Source organism: Phocoena phocoena, chromosome 17 (assembly GCF_963924675.1).
Source record: "Phocoena phocoena chromosome 17, mPhoPho1.1, whole genome shotgun sequence".
Lineage (NCBI taxonomy): Eukaryota > Metazoa > Chordata > Mammalia > Artiodactyla > Phocoenidae > Phocoena > Phocoena phocoena.
In genome coordinates, this window is record NC_089235.1 from 36,329,855 (window position 1) to 36,352,057 (window position 22,203).

At 35.8% G+C, this 22,203-nt stretch overlaps 1 protein-coding gene and 1 pseudogene across 1 annotated transcript in view; both read left to right on the plus strand.

The window, feature by feature from the left end:
- SLC26A7 (solute carrier family 26 member 7) overlaps positions 1-22,203 on the plus strand; it is a 202,424-nt gene that overhangs the window by 151,499 nt on the left and 28,722 nt on the right. The window contains exons 13-14 of the mRNA XM_065895196.1: positions 5,057-5,194; positions 10,174-10,222. Of these exons, the coding sequence (XP_065751268.1) occupies positions 5,057-5,194; positions 10,174-10,222 (187 nt within the window). The remainder of the gene's footprint in view (positions 1-5,056; positions 5,195-10,173; positions 10,223-22,203) is intronic.
- On the plus strand, positions 96-3,924 carry LOC136137303 (serine/threonine-protein phosphatase PP1-gamma catalytic subunit B-like; annotated as a pseudogene).

The window sequence follows — 22,203 nt, forward strand, 5'->3', positions numbered from 1 at the left end:
GCATGTGTAACCACCATATATATAGCAATCAACAGGCAACAAATCAATAGAACAACAACAGAAAACTTGTATCAGCATGCAGATAAGAGGGTAGCATGGGTCATAGATGTAAAGTTCACAGAATAATCATGGTCCAGACTAGTTCAGTTATTTGGAAACCTCTTTTCCATTATTAAGTTGACATAAAACAGTCAAACTAAACTAATAGTCTATTCCAAATAAAATGATGGAGGAAGATAGGGAATAGGGAAGGGAATAAAGCAAAGTGGGGTCATGGTATTTGTTAACACAATCAGTGACCCTCTGTTTTATTAGCAGAGGGTAATTGATGCCACTAGGATTTGTTTCTTGCACAGTGGACACCTTTTTAAGGAAACAACATATGAATTGTCTCACTCAATCCATGTTTAGGCAGGCCAATTATGTTTGAGTTCTAGCTTCTTGTTCTGAAGGATGACCCAAACAAGTTTAAAGTGAAGAAAGAAAATGTCAACTTGAATTTTTGTCAATTAAAAAATTGGCCTTACTTTGAACCTGCTTTGTAATGTTTCACTAACCTTTTTTTTTCTTTATTTTTCATTTTTGCTTGTTTTAGTACCTCATGATTGCCCTCAGAACAGAGAGAACTGGCCTCCTATCAGAAGGATCAGTGTCAGGGTATTTCTGAGTAGACTGGAAGTAGAAAGTAGCAGCAGGAGTCCTTCTGTGACACCTAGGGAAATGGCTTGTGTTTTTTAACAAGTATGGAAAGATTTGCTTCATAGAAAGCTATTGGAGTTCAAAGACTTTGAAGGTGTCCCAGGCTCGAGTTTTCCACCAATGCTACCTTCCTTTCCTATCCCTTTCTTTTCCTCCTTTAAATTTTCCATGGGAATTTAATGCTCATACAAAGTCCCAGACTGACTCAGGCCTCTAAAGTCCTCAGTGTAGCCACCCCACAAGTACAGCCGTATTCCAATAGCCTTGACATTCTTAGCTTTGAAACAGAATTCAAGTTTGGTATTTTTCAGTTTAAAGATCACTGGTTAATAAATTCTACCTAATTCATACCTTCTTGTCAAGCTAATTATGTGAGGAAGTGAATGAGGGGATTTGCAGGAAGATGAAAGTGCTGAAATTTCTCCATGTCTTTAAAACTTGATTTGTTCCAGTCTAGCTACCTACCTGAATAATAACTGTGTCACATGGAAATCTTATTAGAATATTACACCTCACTAGTTATTTAATGTTTTGTATCAAAACTAAGAGGGAAAACAGTAAGATAGAGAAAAATTTGAATATGAACTCTTAGGTGGAATTTTTAGCTAACTTCAAGAGTAGTGGTGATCTGTCACTCCTCCCTTCTGTTTATGCATGCTCCCACCCCTTCTTCACATGAAACACTCATTCTCAATTTGGAAGACCCCTCCCCACTCAGTGAATTCAACTCTATTGAGAATTTCTTTTCTTGCCCCATTTGAGTCTCTGTTCCTTAATAAATATCTATCTTTAAAAAGTATATTATCTTAAACCATATTGGCACAAACATGTGATGTGATTAATGAGTCAATTTAAGATGTGGGTCTTTGTCATAACTAAACCTGACAGGCCAAATAATTGTTTTATTTTTGGCTTATAAGAGATTTCCTCTTGATTAAAAGTTAATTTGGTAGGGCTTTCCTGGTGGCGCAGTGGTTGAGAGTCCGCCTGCCGATGCAGGGTAAACGGGTTCGTGCCCCAGTCCGGGAAGATCCCACAGGCCGCGGAGCGACTGAGCCCGTGAGCCATGGCCGCTGAGCCTGCGGATCCGGAGCCTGTGCTCCGCAATGGGAGAGGCCACAACAGTGAGAGGCCCGCGTACAGCAAAAAAAAAAAGTTAATTTGGTAACTTAAGCGTTTTTGTTTTCTTGAATTGTTTATTTTCAGCAAATCTTCTAACTTTCTAGAGTTTAAACAGTTGTGTAGCTATAGAAACTTTTTGACATTATCTAGCTTAAAAATTTACCTACGTTAGCTCTCGTGGTTCCAGTGGGGAGAGAAGGAGGAAACAGGGATCCCCTGCCACCGCTGCCACCACCATGTCTGTGCTGGTGGTGTGGGAAAGGAGGCGTGAATCCCAAGGCACTAGCCGTAGTTGTTGCCGCTACGGGAAGGTCGGCGGGGGAAGCGTAATGGAAGATATAAACTGAACATCGACAGCATCATCCAATGGCTGCTGGAAGTGAGAGGGTCCAAACCTGGTAAGAATGTCCAGCTACAGGAGAACGAAATCAGAGGACTTTGCTTAAAGTTCGGAGAAATCTTCCAAAGTCAGCCTATCCTACTGGAACTTGAAGCACCACTCACAATATGTGGTGATATCCATGGGCAATACTATGATTTGCTTCGACTTTTTGAGTATGGTGTTTTCCCTCCAGAAAGCAATTACCTGTTTTGGGGGGACTATGTGGACAGGGGATAGCAGTCATTGGAGACTATCTGCCTCTTATTGCCTTACAAAACCAAATATCCCGAGAATTTTTTTCTTCTCAGAGGAAATCACGAATGTGCCAGCATCAATAGAATTTATGGATTTTATGATGAATGTAAAAGAAGATACAACATTAAACTATGGAAAACTTCACAGATTGCTTTAACTGTTTACCGATAGCAGCCATCATGGATGAGAAAATATTCTGCTGTCATGGAGGTTTATCACCAGGATCTTCAGTCTATGGAGCAGATTCAGTGAATTATTCGACCAATTGATGTACCAGATCAAAGTCTTCTTTGTGATCTTTTGTGGTCTGACCCTGATAAAGATGTCTTAGGCTGGGTGGAAAATGACAGAGGCGTGTCCTTCACATTTGGTGCAGAAGTGGTTGCAAAATTTCTCCATAAGTATGATTTGGATTTTATATGTAGAGCCTATCAGGTGGTTGAAGACGGATATAATTTTTTTGCAAAGAGACAATTGGTCACTCTGTTTTCTGCACCCAATTGTTGTGGAGGGTTTGACAATGCAGGTGCCATGATGAGTGTGGATGAAACACTAATGTGTCCTTTTCAGATTTTAATCCTGCAGAGAAAAAGAAACCAAATACCATGAGACCCATAACACCTCCAAGGGGTATGATCACAAAGCAAGCAAAGAAATAGATGTCATTTTGACACTGCCTACTTGAGACTTGTAACATATACTATATATCCTTCATTTTTAAAACTGAAATGTATATTGGTCAGCTTTTACAAACAACTTTAGTGATGGTGCTAAAGCTATACAGCCCAGGACAGTTTATCCTGTGTAAGGGGTGAGTGTATAGTTGATCTTTTTTTTAAAATTCAGTACAGCCCATGAATAATGTAAATGCTCATTTTCTTTAGGATATAGAGACCTAGTGTGCTCAATCTGTACGTTATTGTCATAAAATGCATACTGTTGGATACAAAACACTGTGAACTTTTTTGTTTGTTTATTTGTTTCAAAGGAATTGCTTGTTTTTCTCTCATTGTCTTGTCATGTACAAACTAGTTTTTATAGCTATCAAAATTAGGAGTAACTTTCAACCTTACCAGCATCACTGGTATATATATTTAATTAAAGCACACTTTCCCCTGTGGTATACTTAAAATGACAATTAAAGCCATTATTTGACATTATAAAGCCATTATGACTCTTTCCTAAAGCCAAAGTTTCTGTTGAAATATATATTGACACTCCCCTAAGTACAAGGTGACATGGTTGTGTACCCCTGCTGCCTTCATGGGGGTTCAAAAACAGATTTTTGAGTTTGAATAGCAATTAGTAACATAGTGCTGTTTAAGTTATTGATTAAAGTTAATAACATTTTGTATGATTTCCATCTAGTCTTTTCACTAAGTAAGCTTTTTACAGTTATATCAGGCTTGAACCCGTCCATTCAGAAAGCTTCAAATTATAGAAATAATACTGTTCTATATGAGTGACCAATTATGCTTTCTTTGGCCTACATTCTTTACTCTGCAGTGAAATTGAGGCTTATAAGTCAAAACAAAGGAACTAATTTACTATCCACCAGTTTATACAGAACTCACAGTATCTATGACTTTTTTAAAACTAAGATCTGTTTAAAAGAAATCTGTTTCAACAGCTGACCATGTACAATACCATGTGGTAAAAATGAATTCAGACTTATTAAATGATGGAATTGTTTTAAAAAAATTACCTACTTTAAAAAGCAAGGAATCTAAGAGAGGTTAAACTAATTGTCCAAATTCATATATCTGATATTTTCTTTTACCTTTCTATCTCTGCCTGTATGTGTCTCCTCCTCAATGTGAGTACTAAAGTCTGAAGGGATATTGCTTTATTTAGTTGGTAAGGAGTTATCATTTCATAGAACTTACCATCCTCTCAGTTTCTAAGACAGACCCCTGCCCCAAAGGTCATGGAGAAGATGGTATTGCCAGGAAGACCTGGGCAAATGGCCAAAGCAGACACCTTTTGTTTTGAAATTTTTCCTTCCCCATTTCCTCATGTCTTGCCTATATCCTAAATCCAATGTAATCTAGGCCTGCCCAAAGTGAAATTACCTTCCTGATAATACCTCTTGGTTTCTTTCCCTCAGTTAGAACTATCAGTCACTTGTAAGGTTATATTCCTGCCTAAGGACGACTATGTCATTATGAGGTAAATGACTGACAGTGACCCTTTAGGACATATTTTCATTTTTAAAAATACTGATGGCTAGGTAAAGGAATTTTAAATTTCTAGACTGAGTGGAAGAGGTACTTTTAGGAGGATAAGTCTTCATGATACTCTTTGGATAGTCTAGGCTGTTGCCTCCCCAAAACCCAATTAGTAGGAATAAGGAGCATTTTTCTGAAAAGCTGCAGACTTATCTCATGGTTACTAATGTTTCTTAATAAAGAGGAAGTACATATTTTCCCTGAGAAGTATGATAGTATACTAAATTCTCCGAAGAAATTTTAATGAAAACATCAGCCAGGAGATTGCTTCCATAAATGAGTGGCATTTGGACTTGTAGGATTTCAATTCATTGTAGGATTTATTTCATTCAGAACTCTGAATCTATTCCTTTTTTTTTTCTTGTAAAAGGAAACCCTGCAGCAGGTGAAAATTATCTCAATAAACAACCCACTTGTTTTTCTGAATGTAAAGAAGTTTCATACTGATCTAATGAACATAATCCAAAAAGAAAATGCCAGCAACCAGCCACTTGATGAAATCAGCAAGGTAGGGTCAACTCTTTCATGATTACAATATCATGCTACAGATAACCTTATAACATCATGCCCCAAAAACGTTATCATGTAAATATAATATGTTATAAAAGTGTTTAGAGACCTCTTCCTGAGCAAAACCTTATATTGTATTATACATTTTATTTGGCTCTTGTAGTTAGCCTTTAGGTAATCGCTTTTGTTCATTCATTTGTTCAGTTGTTCACTTACTCATTAATTCAGCACATATCTAATGGACATGTGTACTAAGTGCTATAACCCTGAGGAGAATACATAAGACAAATCACTTAAATCAAAGGATCTTTTTACCAAGAGAAAGAAGAGTTAGATCTACCTCTAAAAGAGAATATGGTAAATGACTCAGAGAAGGATAAACTGTTGCCATCATTATAACGTTATTTTAAAATGCCATCATTCTTTATCTTCATAAATTATTTCAATTAACACAGATAGCAAATCAAATGTTCATCAGGATGAGTTCATGTGAATGAGCTATCTGTAATCATTTGAATCCTTAAGCTGTCTGCAATGTTAAGAGCATGGACTTTGGAGCTAAGCTGCCTGGGTGAGCCACTTAGGAATGGTGGGACCCTAGCCAAGTTATTTAATCTTTTCTGTTTCAGTTTCCTAATCAGTACTAGAGATGATTAAATGAGTTAATATACACAAAGAAATTAGAATAGTGCCTAACCTACTCAATACTATAAAATCTTAGCTAGAATTATTAGTTTGATTGAGTGCAAATAATGCCCTCTCAATGAAGCATTTCTTGACTTTTAGATAACAAAGATCTCTTTTTTCTCTTGTATCCTTGAGCATATACTATCTCCCAGTCAGTCAGATGCATAGGAGACCTTGGCCCTTCCACTTCTGGTGTCTCAGGAGCTAATTCCACATTCCTGTCTCTGCAGCTTCATGCTTCTGCCTCATAGTGATCCACACAACAGAGGTCCTAAATACAAGATCAGATATGAAATTTGCTGGGCACAGTTCAAAATGAAAATGTGAAGTTCCTTGTTCAACAGTTGTTAGGAATTTCAAAATGGTGACAGCAGAACATTAAGCCAAATGAGAGACCCTTCTAAGCATGGGGTCCTATGTGACTGCACAGGGCTCAAGCCCATGAAGCTGGCCCTGTCTATATATCTCCAGACCTTCTTTACCCCTCACTGTGATCTTTAGGATGTCAACTTTCATTGGAATATTAGGAACTAGCACCTTTGATTTTGGGGTGAGAAGAACTTGCTCTTATGCCAAAGGGGGAGATATATTCCTAATTGTTCAAGTTGTATATTAGGCCTATTTTTAATCACAAAGCCATTCTATACCTTACAGAGTGTTAAACTGTATTATGAGAGAGGAAGGCTCTTGTGGCTGACATTAAGCTCATAACATCATGCATAACAATATTGTGGGAAAATCTGTCTAGAGTGTCAAATAACCTAATTAACCCACAAGAAGTTGTGGTCTTATTTTACCAAAATCTAAATTTACTTATTGAAATAATACACTAGTTTGTGGACTTCATCATTTCTAGTAGAGTACCTGACATGAGGATTCTTATAACAAATTATTTACCGATAGTCGATAGTGTTTTCCTTAGAATATTTTCCTGCAAGATTAAGGTTGCTCCAACTTGTTTTCAGAAATTGCAAATTGGCATGTGTTTACCTTGTGGTGTACCTTAGAAACAAATTTCATTAACACAGTCTTCTGTGAGAAGGTTCTACATATATGATTTTACCTACTTGGGACTTCAGAAAATTGAGTCTAAAAATCAAATAGAGTTTATTGAATCTAGGTTATTGGTACGTAATGGCACCCAAAAGGATTCTTTAATTCAGAACTTTATGTTGGTGAGAAAGAATTTGTTGAAACTGAGCTCTACTCTAATGATAATAAAGCAAATATTGTATGTATATTTGTATGTTATGAGTTTTAAAGGACACAACAAGGACTCAGATGGCACTCTGGAATTCCTCCTCTCAGAGGAACCTGGGGTAAACCTTTATTCAGAATGCTTAAAAGGATAGTCTTGAGCATGGATGCTCTTTTGGGCAACTCATATTGTCCTTGTCACACACTGTCTGCCTAGGATATCTACTTATTTTAAGGACTATGCACTTATTGTAAGTTCAGTTTTGGAGTAACAAGTCTGCATCAATTAATCTCTGCTGCAGCTTTGCCTCCCTTTTTCAGGCTGAACATAGCAGTCTATAGTTGTTCCTTGAACTGGAGTGCTCTGCCAGGGACTTGATCTTCTCTTCTCTGACAGCTGAATTTTCAACAGATAGTAGTGATGGAAGGGCATTAGAAACATTCCAGAGCAGGAAGATTTACATCCTATTCAAAACATAAACTGAAAAAGGATCCCCTGTTAGGTTATGTAACAATATACTTCTATATCGTTATACTGCTATACTTCCTGTATATCACTATTAAATGTCTCCCTGAATGCAGAAGCTTAGAAGGATCTCAGGCTGCTAGTGTTTGATGGATTCATGCTCATTATTATATAGGCTACAGATATTCACTATAATATTATCACCATTTTGTGGTCTCACTTTGCAAGAGAAGTTTCAATCTGCTGTTTACCTAAAATTTTCTTTTGCTCAGACAAGGTTTTTTTTTTAAAGTAGATTTTAGTTTTTGGAACAGTTTTAGATTTACAGAGAAAAATTGAGAAGTTAGTATAGAGAGTTCCTATATACCCCACACCACACAGTTTCCTCTATTATTAACTTCTTGTATTAGTGTGACATATTTATTATAATCGATCAACCAATATGGGTACATTATCATTAATTATAGTCCATGCTTTATTCAGATTTACTTAGCTTTACCTAATGTCCTTTTACTGCTCCAGAATTCCAGCCAGGATATTACATTACAGTTAGTTGTCCTGTCTCATTAGATTCTCTTGGCTGTGATAGTTTCTTAGACTTTCCCTTTTTTGATGGCCTTGACAGTTTTGAGTAGTACTGGTCAGGTATTTTGTAGAATGCCCCTCTGGTGGAATTATCTCTTATTTTTCTCATAGTAGGACTGGATATATGGGTTTTCAGGAGGAAAACTATAGAGGTGAAGTGCCATTTTCATCACATTGTTTCAAGGGTACATAATATAAGCATGATTTATCACTGTTGATGTTGACCTTGATCACTTGGATGAGATAGTATTTGTCAGGTTTCTTCACTGTAAAGTTACTCCTTTTCCCCCTTTCCCTGCTGTAGTCCTTGAAAGCAAGTCACTCTGTGCAGCCTGTACTTAAGAAGTGTGGAGTCATTCTCCACCTTCTCGAGGGGGGAGTATCTGATTTAAACTTCTTTTGCAGGAGAGATTTCAGACAAGGTATTTTAAGAGGAGGGAAAGGAATCACATTTGTTGACTGTCTCTCAAGGGCAAGTCCCTTTAAGTGGGCTATCTAACTTAATTGTTATCAGCCCCATGATGTAACTGACTTTACCTGAATGTTACAAAAAAGAAAAATTGAGACTTAGAAATGTAAAATAACCTGGTGAAAACTATTTGATAACTGTCAGAATCAGACTTAAAATATATACGCTGAACCACTGGGATTAAGAAGGGAAAATAGATGTTGTGTGGTCACCCTCTAAGATGATATCTGATTTCATGAGAAAAGCAATATAATGTAGAAGTTTGAAGCATGAGGTGCAGAGTGGAAAGACATGAGCTCAGGTTCTAACTCAGTTCTTACTAGCTTTGTGACTTTGGTCAGATTATTTAACCATTTCAATCTTTAGAAGTCTTCCAAATTCAGAAATTTTCCAACTTTCGGGTGAAAAATGAGATCAGTAAATTCATAGGATTATTCTGAGGATTAAATGATTAATGTAAAGTTCTTGGTATATAATAAGTACTCAAGAAATAACAATTGTTATCATCATTAACAGTAATAACAATAACACATTTTTGAGAAGTACAGGGCATGTTATAATGTTAGAGGAATCAATTATTTTTAATTTCAAAGAAGTTTAATTGTAGGATATAGAGTCGTTTTCATTCTCCAGCATTTCCATAAATCAGGAATATTTTTTCTTGGACATTTTCATGGAGCTTCAGATGAACAGCTAACTTTAAAAATATTTATTTTTATTGGAGTATGGTTGATTTACAATATTGTGTTAGTTTCAGGTTACAACAAAATGATTCAGTTATACAAACATATGTATCTTTTTTTTTCAGATTCTTTTCACTTACAGGTTATTACAAAATATTGAGTACATTTCCCTGTGCTACACAGTAGGTCCTTGTTGGTTATATACTTCATGTATAGTAGTGTGTATATGTTAATCCCCAAATCCTAATTTATCCTTCCCCCACACCTTCCCCATTGGTAACCATACACTTGTTTTCTATGTCTATGAGTCTGTTTTTGTTTTGTAAATAAGTTCATTTGTATCATTATTTTTTAGCTTCCACATATACGCGATATCATATGATATTTATCTCTGTCTGGCTTACTTCACATTACTCAGCCATAAAAAAGAATAAAATAATGCCATTTGCAGCAACATGGATGGACCTAGAGTTTATCATATTAAGCGAACAGCTAACTTTTGTATAATATGAAATATATGGTTGGCGGTCTCTCTTTGAGAGTGCTATGTTAATGAAGTTAATTTCTGACTGGGTACGCTACAATGAAAAATACGTACAAATGTTCAATTCCTAATCAAATATTAAAACAAACTTAATCTTGCAGAAAACGTTCTAAAGAAGATAGCCTGACTTGATAATTTAAATTATCTACTGAGCTAACATAAGCTTAGAACCAATTATTTTATTATTTTAGTTTGTTGTATTTATCATTCTGAAAAAAAACTAGGAAAAATAATTATTGCATACAAGTTTTCTTTGTTATTTATGGAGAAAAGAATGATGTTCTTTTTCAGGGACAGAAATGAATTTTTATAATGTTATTCTTCTTTATATTTGTTTTCATTTCAGTGTGAACAAAACACATTGCTCAATTCTCTATCCAATGGCATTTGCAATGGTGAGTTAGCTTAAAAAACAACTAAGTGTACTGACTTGAATATAGACCAGAGAATGAAATCTTCTTCCCCTTCTCCCTCTCTGCCTCCTACTTCTGTCTTCCCTCTCTCCTCCTGATCTACATCCTCCCTCCCCTCTCCACCTTCTCTTCCTCCCTCCTCCTATTCTCTCCTCCTCCATCTCCCTCCTCTTTGCCTACTCCATCCTCCTCTCTTTTTTCTCTCTTCCTCCTTCTTTCTCTTATCTCTCTCCTATTCTGTCCTCCCCCTTCCTCCTTCTTTTCTTCTTCTTCCCTCTCATCCTCCTAATCTATTAGAAGTGAATTTAAGATGTATAAACCTACAAAGGATGAAGGTGTAAAACTTTATTATGAGGTGTTAAGAATACCTGAAACACAAATTAATGGTACTATTTTTGTAAAAATGGAAGGAAATACAATGTCCACTGATCAGAATGTACAATATTGAAAAGATGTCAGTTCTCGAGTTTATTTATAGATATAAATTGAATCACAATTAAAATTCCAATAGGACATTTTAATGGCAATTGACAAGCTCATTCTCAATTTTGTACAAAAACAAATGGCCAAGAATAGGCACAACTGTTGAAATATATGAACAAGCGGGAGAGCATGTTTTCTTATGTATGTATAGATGTATTATAAAGCCCTAATAATCAGTGGAGTGTGGTACTGGTTCAAAGATAAGTGAACAGATCAATAGGACAGAGTAGAGAGCACAGAAGTAAGGAAAAAAATCTCACATATATTGGTGTTTTATTTGTGACAAATGTGGCACTGGAGAGCAGTGAGTAAAAGACAGTCTTGTTAATATACAATGATGAGACAATCATGTATCCATAATGAATGAAATTAGACCTTTATCTCATGCCATACCCCAAATCAGTACCAGCTGGATCAAAGTCCTAGGAGTGGTAGACAAATTATAAATTTAGAAGAGAACATAGGAGAATATATATAAGAAATGTTAAACATTATCATTAAAATTCACTAGATTATTATCAAGAGCTTTTGTTTACCAAAAGGCATCATATAAAGCATAAAGAGATAAGCCAGAGTAAAAGGAGATAGGTGTAACAAATAGAATGGAGAAAGAATTGCACTCCCCAGGATATCAAGGAGTAAAAATGGCAGATGGCCTGTTAGGAAAATGGGCAAGAGACATGAACAGACATTTCACAAAATGAGACATTTTCAAATATACCAATAAACATATGAGAATATGCTTAAATTCACTATTGTTATTTATAATAATTATTGAGGAAATGTATATTAAATTCATAAGTAACACTACATATATATATGTATATATATATGTGTATATATATGTATATATACACACATATATATATATAATTGATATTTTTAAAAGTCTGACAATACCAAGTATTGGTGAGGATGTACAGCAACAAAAAATTTCTTGCAGTGCTAGTGGGAGTGTAAACTGTTACAACCACCTTGGAAAACAGTTTTACAATATCATATAAAGTTGAAGATACCATACCTTATGACAAGCAATTCCACTCCCAGTTATACATTCTAGCAATTTACATAAACAAGAATGTTCACACAGTATTGTTAGTAACTACACAAACCTGGAAACAGCTCATATTTCAAAAAAAAATTATCAGGTATATATAACTATGGAATATTTGTACATTTGAATTTTTATTTGATATATTTATTATACTATATACATATACAATAATGAAAACTAGATGAGTCTTATAAACTTAATTGGGCAAAAATAAAAAGATGAAAGAAAACATTAAATTCAAACTCCATTATATAAACTTAAAAAAAAAAACACAGGAAAAGCTGACATACTGATTTTTGTTCTTCTAAAGACAATAAAAAAGGAATCTCTTAATATCTGTACCTGGAAACATATACAAGATTGTTCATAGTAGCTTTGTTTATAATTCTCCCAAATGCAGAAACAACTAAAATATTTATTAACAGTACAGTGGATAAAGAACATATGGAATGTTTATGTAAATACATATTATAATAAATACATATTATAATATCTATTATATTACTTTATGTAAAGTATTCTAAATACATTTATAACATATAGAATAGAATAAAATAAATATCATATAAATATATGAATTAATTGCATGACCCACATCAACATGGGTGCAGCTCAGATGTTAGCTTCTCTGGTCTCTTCTGACTTCTTGTAGCGAATTTACTTTCTCCTACGTTGTGCTTTCAAAGGACGCTTGTATAATACTGGTATTGTACTTATTTAATGATCATTTCTTAAAGGTCTCACTTTTCTGCTAATCTGGAAACTTTTTAAGGGCATTCTCACCTCTGCATCACTAGATCAGGCTCACTTTGCACAGAGCAGTAGCTGATGGGCATGGTCACCTTTGCCCTGTCCTTGTAAAATTTTGGCACCCAGTGACCCTTTTATAGTAGCTAGGACTGGTTGACCAGAATATTTTTCTGGTATTTTCCTTCTCTCCCCTCTTCTGACACTCCAAAGTATCTAGGTTCTCCCATCTCTCACTCTTGTTCAGGGGCAACCTCCTGTTCTCACTTACCTGTGCTTTAGATCCTCAGGTTTCATTTACTGCTCATGTTCTTGGTTTCTTCTCTCAATTTAACTAGTAAAACCTATAGCTCTTGGTTTTATTGCCTTTACATTTTCACTTCTGTGACTCTAATTCTGTCCTTAACCATATTCAAAATGAATTAGTATGACTTTCATATTTTTTTTTCTGCTATGAGACAGTCTTTGTCTTACTCCATGGATAGAAAATACCCAGTTTCCCATGCTTACATCAGACAGAATTAATTAATCAAGGCACTTCCTCCTATGAGCCAAAGTAACCTGAGAATCTTCTAAACAGGCAGTTGTAAGAAGCTGCTACAAATGGTTGGTGTTGGCACACAAGCTGAGATGTAGTTGCTATCCCAGCTTTATTCTATTCTGTGATGTAATAATACATTAATCTTAAATCACCTTTTTAAAAAAGCCTTCTTATGCATTAGAGATTATAAAGATTCCCTTCTGAGGATCAAGTGCCCACTCCTCATCTTGACAACTAAAGCCCTTCCTTATTTTCTCAAACTGATTTCCCTTTTACTACACATTACACAAGTTCTCTATCCCAATCAGATGAATCAGTTCATGACCCCTACATCTAATTTTATTGTCCCTAGATCTGATCCTTTATTTATCTTCTCCTTTCTAGAACAATCTACTTTTTTGCCAATCCAAATACTATATTTTCTTCAAGGTTTAATAGAGAAGTAAAGTAAATTGAAAGGACACACTCTTTGGCAATCTCAGGTAGACAAAGAAGTCAGCCAGATCCATAGAGGGGAATATACAGTCAAGTGCAGCCTGGAATTCAGTGTCTTCAGCTGTAAGATGGAAATCATAGTAATATGGAGAGACTACCACATGCCTCACTCAGTCACATATCGCCTTACATGGTTATAAAGTTGTTTCATTCATCCATATTTTCCTCCTAACTAGATTTTTAAGGGAAGAAATGTGTTTTAAATTCCATTGCATTATCCTTCATTGTCCAATGAACACTAGGTCAGTGAATGAAAATTACAGTGCTAATATTTGTATAGCACTTCCAAGTTTTCAAAGGACATTCTTCTGAATAACTGAAATAGATAATTGGCAACTATACTTCCATTTTCAAATAGGTAATAGGATACTATTCATTTTACTGATGAAAATGTTGAGGACATAGATAACTAACTTGCTCAGGATTGTGCAGTTGGTTAGGGACAGAGGAGGAACTCAAGTCCCTGTCGAAGACAGACATGTGTACAGGAAAGGGTGCTTAAAGCTGGGATTTGGGAGTTCTGAGCCAGATGCAGTCTGCAGGAACACAACCAAGAAGGGTTGGTTGGTGCTAATACAGGGAAAAGGAGGTAACAGACAGCACCATCTTCCTCTGCTTTGGTTGAAAGCTTGTGAAAATGGAGATAGAGGTTGGACTTAAAAGAGATTTCAATATGTAATTAACATAACCAGCACAGTTTGGGTGTTGGGGGAAGAGAGAGGGCAATACAAATGATAATTTGAAGCTTTGAACTACTCAAACTGGGATAAATAACAGGAAATCCAGGAGGGTAGCTAAAAGGAAAGGGAAGTTTATTTTAGGAGATGGTGAATTTAAGATACTGGGAGATCATCAGGAGACATCCATGAGTTTTGGGGACCACTGAAGAGATCTGGAAGTAACTAAAGCAAAGGGAGTTATCAGCTGGGAAAGGGAGTAGGAAAGAGGAAAGAGAATAAAAAATACCCCCTCCAAACAATCTTTATAGAAGAGGAAGATTGGATTGAAAAATCAAAATATGTAAATACATATAAACTACATAAATAATAAGATGGAAATCATCATATTTCTCTGAATGAAAACAAAAATTGCACAAATGTGAACAAATCTTCCACTAACATATTTAGTATGTTGTGTTCCAAACACTTTAGTCACATTGTGCCATTACCAAGAGGCACTCTGTCAACGTCTCTCTTAGCATTGTGATTTTTCAGGTTCATCTCCACCATCTTCTTTTAACATCTTTATTGGTGTATAATTGCTTTACAATGGTGTGTTAGTTTCTGCTTTACAAGAAATTGAATCACCTATACATATACGTATATCCCAATATGTAGTCCCTCTTGCGTCTACCTCCGACCTTCCACATGCCACCCCTCTAGGTGGTCACAAAACACCCAGCTAATCTCCCTGTGGTATGAGGATGCTTCCCACTAGCTATCTATTTTATATTTGGTAGTATATATAAGTCCATGCCACTCTCTCACTTTATCCCAGCTTACCTTTCCCACTCCCCATGTCCTCAAGTTCATTCTCTATGTCTATGTCTTTATTTCTGTCTTGCCCCTAGGTTCATCAGAACATTTTTTTTTAGATTCCTTATATATGTGTTAGCATTCTGTATTTATTTTTATCTTTCTAACTTACTTCACTCTATATGACAGTCTCTATGTCCATCGACCTCACTACAAATAACTCAATGTAGTTTCTTTTCATGGCTGAGTAATATTCCATTGTATATATGTGCCACATGTTTATGCATTCATCAGTTGATGGACTCTTAGGTTGCTTCCATGTCCTGGCTATTGTAAATAGTGTTGCAATGAATATTGTGGTACATGACTCTTTTTGAATTACGGTTTTCTCAGAGTATATGCACAGTACTGGGAATGCTGGGTCGCATGGTAGTTCTAGTTTTAGTTTTTTAAAGGAACCTCCATACTGTTTTCCATAGTGGCTGTATCAATTTACATGCCTACCAGCATTTCCCCACACCCTCTCCAGCATTTACTGTTTACAGACTTTTTGTTGATGGCCATTCTGACTGGTGTGAGGTGATACCTCATTGTCGTTTTGATTTGCATATCTCTAATGATTAGTGATGTCAAGCATCCTTTCATGTGTTTGTTGGCAATCTGTATATCTACTTTGGAGAAATGTCTATTTAGGTCTTCTGCCCAATTTTGGATTGGGATGTTTGTTTTTTGTAATTGAGCTGCATCAGATGCTTGTAAATTTTGGAGATTAATCCTTTGTTAGTTACTTCACTTGCAGATATTTTCTCCCATTCTGAGGGTTGTCTTTTCATCTTGTTTATGGTTTCCTTTGCTGTGCAAAAGCGTTTAAGTTTCATTAGACCCCATTTGTTTATTTTTGTTCTTATTTCCATTTCTCTAGGAGGTGGCTCAAAGAGCATCTTGCTGTGATTTATGTCATAGAGTGTTCTACCTATGTTTTCCTCTAAGAGTTTGATGATGTGTGGACTTACATTTAAGTCTTTAATACATTTTTAGTTTATTTTTGTGTATGGTGTTAGGGAGTCTTCTAATATCATTCATTTACATATAGCTGTCCAGTTTTCCCAGCACCACTTATTGAAGAGGCTGTCTTTTCTCCATTGGATATTCTTGCCAAATTTATCAAAGATACGGGGGCCATATGTGTGTGAGTTCATCTCTAGGCTTTCTATCCTGTTCCATTGATCTATATTTCTGTTTTTGTGCCAGTACCATACTGTCTTGATTACTGTAGCTTTGCAGTATAGTCTGCAGTCTGTGAGCCTGATTCCTCCAGCTCTGTTTTTCTTTCTTAAGATTGCTTTGGCTATTTGGGGTGTCTTGTGTTTGCATACAAATTTGGAAAGTTTTTGTTCTAGTTCTGTGAAAAATGCCATTGGTAGTTTGATAGGGATGGAATTGAATCTGTAGATTGCTTTGGGTAGTGTAGTCATTTTCACAATATTGATTCTTCCAACCCAAAAGCATGGTATATCTCTCCATATGTTTGTTTCATACTTAATTTTTTCATCAGTGTCTTATAGTTTTCTGCATACAGGTCTTTTGTCTCCTTAAGTAGGTTTCTTCCTAGGTATTTTATTCTTTTTCTTGCAATGGTAAATGGAAGTGTTTCCTTAATCTCCTTTTCTGATCTTTCATTGTTAGTGTATAGAAATGCAAGAGATTTCTGTGCGTTAATTTTGTATCCTGCTACTTTACCAAATTCATTGATTAGCTCTAGTAGTTTTCTGGTAGCATCTTTAGGATTCTCTATGTATAGTATCATGTCATCTGCAAACAGTGACAGCTTTATTTCTTCTTTTCCGATTTGGATTCCTTTTATTTCTTTTACTTCTCTGATTGCTCTGCCTAAAACTTCCAAAACTATGTTGAATAACACTGGTGAGAGTGGGCAAACTTGTTTTCTTACTGATCTTAGTGGAAATGGTTTTATTTTTCACCATTAAGAACCATGTTGGGTGTGGGGTTTTCACATATGGCCTTTATTATGTTGAGGTAAGTTCCCACTATACCTACATTCTGGCTTTTTTTTTTCTTTATCATAAATGGGTGTTGAATTTTGTCGAAAGCTTTTTCTGCATCTATTGAGATGATCATATGTTTTTCTCCTTCAATTTGTTAATATGGTGTATCACATTGATTGAATTGCGTTTATTGAAGAATCCTTACATTCCTGGGATAAACCCCACGTGATCATGGTGTATGATCTTATTAGTGAGCTGTTGGATTCTGTTTGCTACTATTTTTTTGAGGATTTTTGCATCTATATTCACCACTGATATTGGCCTATAGTACTCTTTTTTTGTGACATCTTTTTCTGGTTTTATTAAGAGGGTGGCCTCATAGGATAAGTTTGTGAGTGTTCCTCCCTCTGCTTTACTTTGGAAGAGTTTGAGAAGGGCAGGTGATAACTCTTCCCTAAATGTTTGATAGAATTCACCTGTGAAGCCTTCTGGTCCTTGGCTTATGACTGTTGGAAGATTGTAAATCACAGTCCCAATTTCAGTGCTTGTGTTTCGTCTGTATATTTTTAAAAATTTTTCCTGGTTAAGTCTCAGAAAGTTGTGCTTTTCTAAGAATTTGTCCATTTCTTCCAGGTTGTCCATTTTATTGGCATAGAGTTGCTTGTAGTAATCTCTCATGGTGCTTTGTATTTCTTCAGTGTCCGTTGTTACTTCTTTTTCATTTCTAATTCTATTGTTTTGAGTTTTCTCCCTTTTTTTTCCTTTTTTAACATAGTTATTGGAGTATAATTGGTTTACAATGGTGTGTTAGTTTCTGTTTTATAACAAAGTGAATCAGCTATACATATATCCTCATATCTCTTTCCTCTTGCATCTTCCTCCCTCCCACCTTCCCTATCCCACCATCTATCTGGTCACAAAGCACTGAGCTGATCTCCCTGTGCTATGTGACTGCTTCCCACTAGCTATCTAGTTTACATTTGGTAGTGTATATATGTCCATATATACACTACCACTCTCTCAGTTTGTCCCAGCTTACCCTTCCCACTCCCCATGTCCTCAAGTCCATTCTCTAGTAGGTCTGCATCTTTATTCCCGTCTGGTCCCTAGGTTCTTCAAGACCATTTTTTCTTTTACTTTTAGATTCCATATATATGTGTTAGCATACAGTATTTGTTTTTCTCTTTCTGACTTACTTCACTCTGTATGACAGACTCTAGGTCCATCCGCCTCACTACAAATAACTCAATTTCGTTTCTTTTTATGGCTGAGTAATATTCTATTGTATATATGTGCCACATCTTCTTTATCCATTCATCTGTCGATGGACACTTAGGGTGCTTCCATGTCCTCGCTATTGTAAGTAGAGCTGCAATGAACATTGTGGTACATGACTCTTTTTGAATTATGGCTTTTTCAGGGTATATGCCCAGTAGTGGAATTGCTGGGTCATATGGGAGTTCTATTTTTAGTTTTTTAAGGAACCTCCATACTGTTCTCCATAGTGGCTCTATCTATTTACGTTCCCACCAACAGTGTATGAGGCTTCCCTTTTCTCCACCCCCTTTCCAGCATTTATTGCTTGTAGGTTTTTTGATTATGGCCATTCTGCCCAGTGTGAGAGGATATCGCAATGTAGTTTTGATTTGCATTTCTCTAATGATTAATGATGTTGAGGATTCTTTCATATGCTTGCTGGCAATCTGTGTATCTTCTTTGGAGAAATGTCTATTTAGGTCTTCTGCCCATTTTTGTATTGGGTTGTTTGTTTTTTTGATATTGAGCTACATGAGCTGCTTGTAAATTTTGGAGATTAATCCTTTGTCAGTTGCTTCATTTGCAAATATTTTCTCCCATTCGGAGGGTTGTATTCTCATGTTGTTTATGTTTTCCATTGCTGTGCAAAAGCTTTTAAGTTTCATTAGGTCCCATTTGTTTATTTTTATTTCCATTCCTCTAGGAGGTGGGTCAAAAGAGATCTTGCTGTCATTTATGTCATAGAGTGTTCTGCCTATGTTTTCCTCTAAGAGTTTGATAGTGTCTGGCCTTACAGTTAGGTTCTTAATACATTTTGAGTTTATTTTTGTGTATGGTTTTAGGGAGTGTTCTAATTTCATTCTTTTACACGTAGCTGTCCAGTGTTCCCAGCACCACTTATTGAAGAGGCTGTCTTTTCTCCGTTGGATATTCTTGCCTCCTTTATCAAAGATAAGGTGACCACATGTGCATGGGTTTATCTCTGGGCTTTCTATCCTGTTCCATTGAGCTATATTTCTGTTTTTGTGCCAGTACCATACTGTCTTGATTACCATAGCTTTGTAGTATAGTCTGAAGTCAGGTTGCTGATTCCTCCAGCTGCATTTTTCTTTCTCAATATTGCTTTGGCTCTTTGGGGTGTTTTGTATTCCATACAAATTGTGAAATTTTTCCTTCCAGTTCTGTAAAAACTTCTAGTGGTAGTTTGATGGGGATTGCATTGAATCTGTACGTTACTTTGGGTAATATAGTCATTTACACAATGTTGATGCTTCCAATCCAAGAACATGGTATATTTCTCCATCTATTTGTATCACGTTTAATTTCTTTCTTCAGTGTCTTATAGTTTTCTACATATAGGTCCTTTGTCTCCTTAGGTAGGTTTATTCCTAGGTATTTTATAATTTTTGTTGCAGTGGTGAATGGGAGCGTATTCTTAATTTCAGCTTCTTATTTTTCATTATTAGTGTATAGGAATGAAAGAGATTTCTGTGCATTAATTTTGTATCCTGCTACTTTACCAAATTCATTGATTAGCTCTAGTAGTTTTCTGGTAGCATCTTTAGGATTCTCTATGTATAGTATCATGTCATCTGCAAACAGTGACAACTTTACCTCTTCTTTTCCACTTTGGATTCCTTTTATTTCTTTTTCTTCTCTAATTGCTGTGGCTAAGACTTCCAAAACTATGTTGACTAATACTGGTGAGAGTGGGCACCCTTATCTTGTTCCTGATCTTAGTGGAAATGGTTTCAATTTTTCACCATTGAGAACGATGTTGGCTATGGGTTTGTCATATATGACCTTTATTATGTTGAGATAAGTTCCTGCTATGCCTACTTTCTGAATGGTTTTTATTATAAATGGGTGTTGAATTTTTTCGAATGTTTTCTCTGCATCTATTGAAATAATCATATGGTTTTTCTCCTTCAATTTGTTAATATGGTGTATCACATTGATTAATTTGCATATAATGTAGAATCCTTGCATTCCTGGGATAAACCCCACTTGGTCATGGAGTTTGATCTTTTTAATGTGTTGTTGGATTCTGTTTGCTAGCATTTTGCTGAGGATTTTTGCATATATGTTCATCCGTGATATTGGTCGGTAGTTTTCTGTTTTTGTGACATCTTTGTCTGCTTTTGTTGTCATGGTGATTGTGGCCTCATAGAATATGTTTGGGAGTGTTCCTCCGTCTGCCATATTTTGGAAGAGTTTTAGAAGTATAGGTGTTACCTCTTCTCTAAATGTTTGATAGAATTCGCCTGTGAAGCCATTTGGTCCTGGGCCTTTGTTTGTTGGAAGATTTTTAATCACAGTTTCAATTTCAGTGCTTGTGATTGGTCTGTTCATATTTTCTATTTCTTCCTGGTTCAGTCTAGGAAGGTTGTGCATTTCTAAGAATTTGTCCATTTCTTCCAGGTTGTCCTTTTTATTGGCATATAGTTGCCTGTAGTAATCTCTCATGATCCTTGGTATTTCGGCAGTGTCAGTTGTTATTTCTCCTTTTTCATTGCTAGTTCTATTGATTTGAGTCTTACCCCATTTTTTCTTTCTGAGTCTGGCTAACGGTTTCTCAATTTTGTTTATCTTCTCAGAGAAACAGCTTTTTATTTATTTATTTTTTGTGGTACACAGGTCTTTCACTGTTGTGGTTTCTCCCATTGCAGAGCACAGGCTCTGGACGCACAGGCTCAGTGGCCATGGCTCATGGGCCCAGCCTTTCCGCAGCATGTGGGCTCTTCTTGGACTGGGACACAAACCCATGTCCCCTGCATCAGCAGGTGGACTCTCAACCACTGTGCCACCAGGGAAGCCCTCAGAAAACAACTTTTAGTTTTATTGATCTTTGCTCTTGTTTCCTTCATTTATTTTTTTTATTTATTTCTGGTCCTATCTTTATGGTTTCTTTCCTTCTGGTAACTTTGCGGTTTTTTTTGTTCTTCTTTCTCTAATTCCTTCAGGTGTAAGGTTAGTTGGTTTATTTGAGGTGTTTCTTGTTTCTTAAGGTTGGATAGTATTGCTATACTCTTCCCTCTTAATACTGCTTTTGCTGCATCCCTTAAGTTTTGGCTCATCTTGTTTTCATTTTCTTTTGTTTCTAGATATTTTGTGATTTCCTCTTTGATTTCTTCAGTGATCTCTTGGTTATTAAGTAGTGTATTGTTTATCCTCCATGTGTTTGTATTTTTTACATATGTTTTCCTGTAATTGATATCTAGTCTCATAGTGTTGTGGTTAGAAAAGCTACCTCGTACGATTTCAATTTTCTTAAACGTACCAAGGCTTGATTTGTGACCCAAGATATGATGTATCCTGGAGAATGTTTCATGAGCTCTTGAGAAAAAGTGTATTGTGTTGTTTTTGGATGGAATGTCCTATAAATATCAATTAAGTTCATCTTGTTTAATGTATCATTTATAGGTAGTGTTTTCTTATTTATTTTCATTTTTGATGATCAGTCAATTGGTGAAATTGGGGTGTTACATTCCCCTAGTGTGATTGTGTTACTGTCGATTTCTCCTTTTATGGCTGTTAGTATTTGCCTTATCTATTGAGATGCTCCTATGTTGGGTTCATAAATATTTACAATTGTTATATCTTCTTCTTGGATTGATCCCTTGACCATTATGTAGTATCCTTCTTTTCTCTTGTAATAGTCTGTGTTTTAGAGTCCATTTTGTCTGATATGAGAATTGCTACTCCAGATTTATTTTGATTTCCATTTGCATGGAATATCTTTTTCCATCCCCTCACTTTCAGGATGCATGTGTCCCTAGGTCTGAAGTGGGTCTCTTGTAGACAGCATATTTACATTCTTCTTTTTGTATAGTTATACTTCTTTTTATATACATTCAGCCAGTCTATGTCTTTTGGTTGGAGCATTTAGTCCATTTACACTTAAA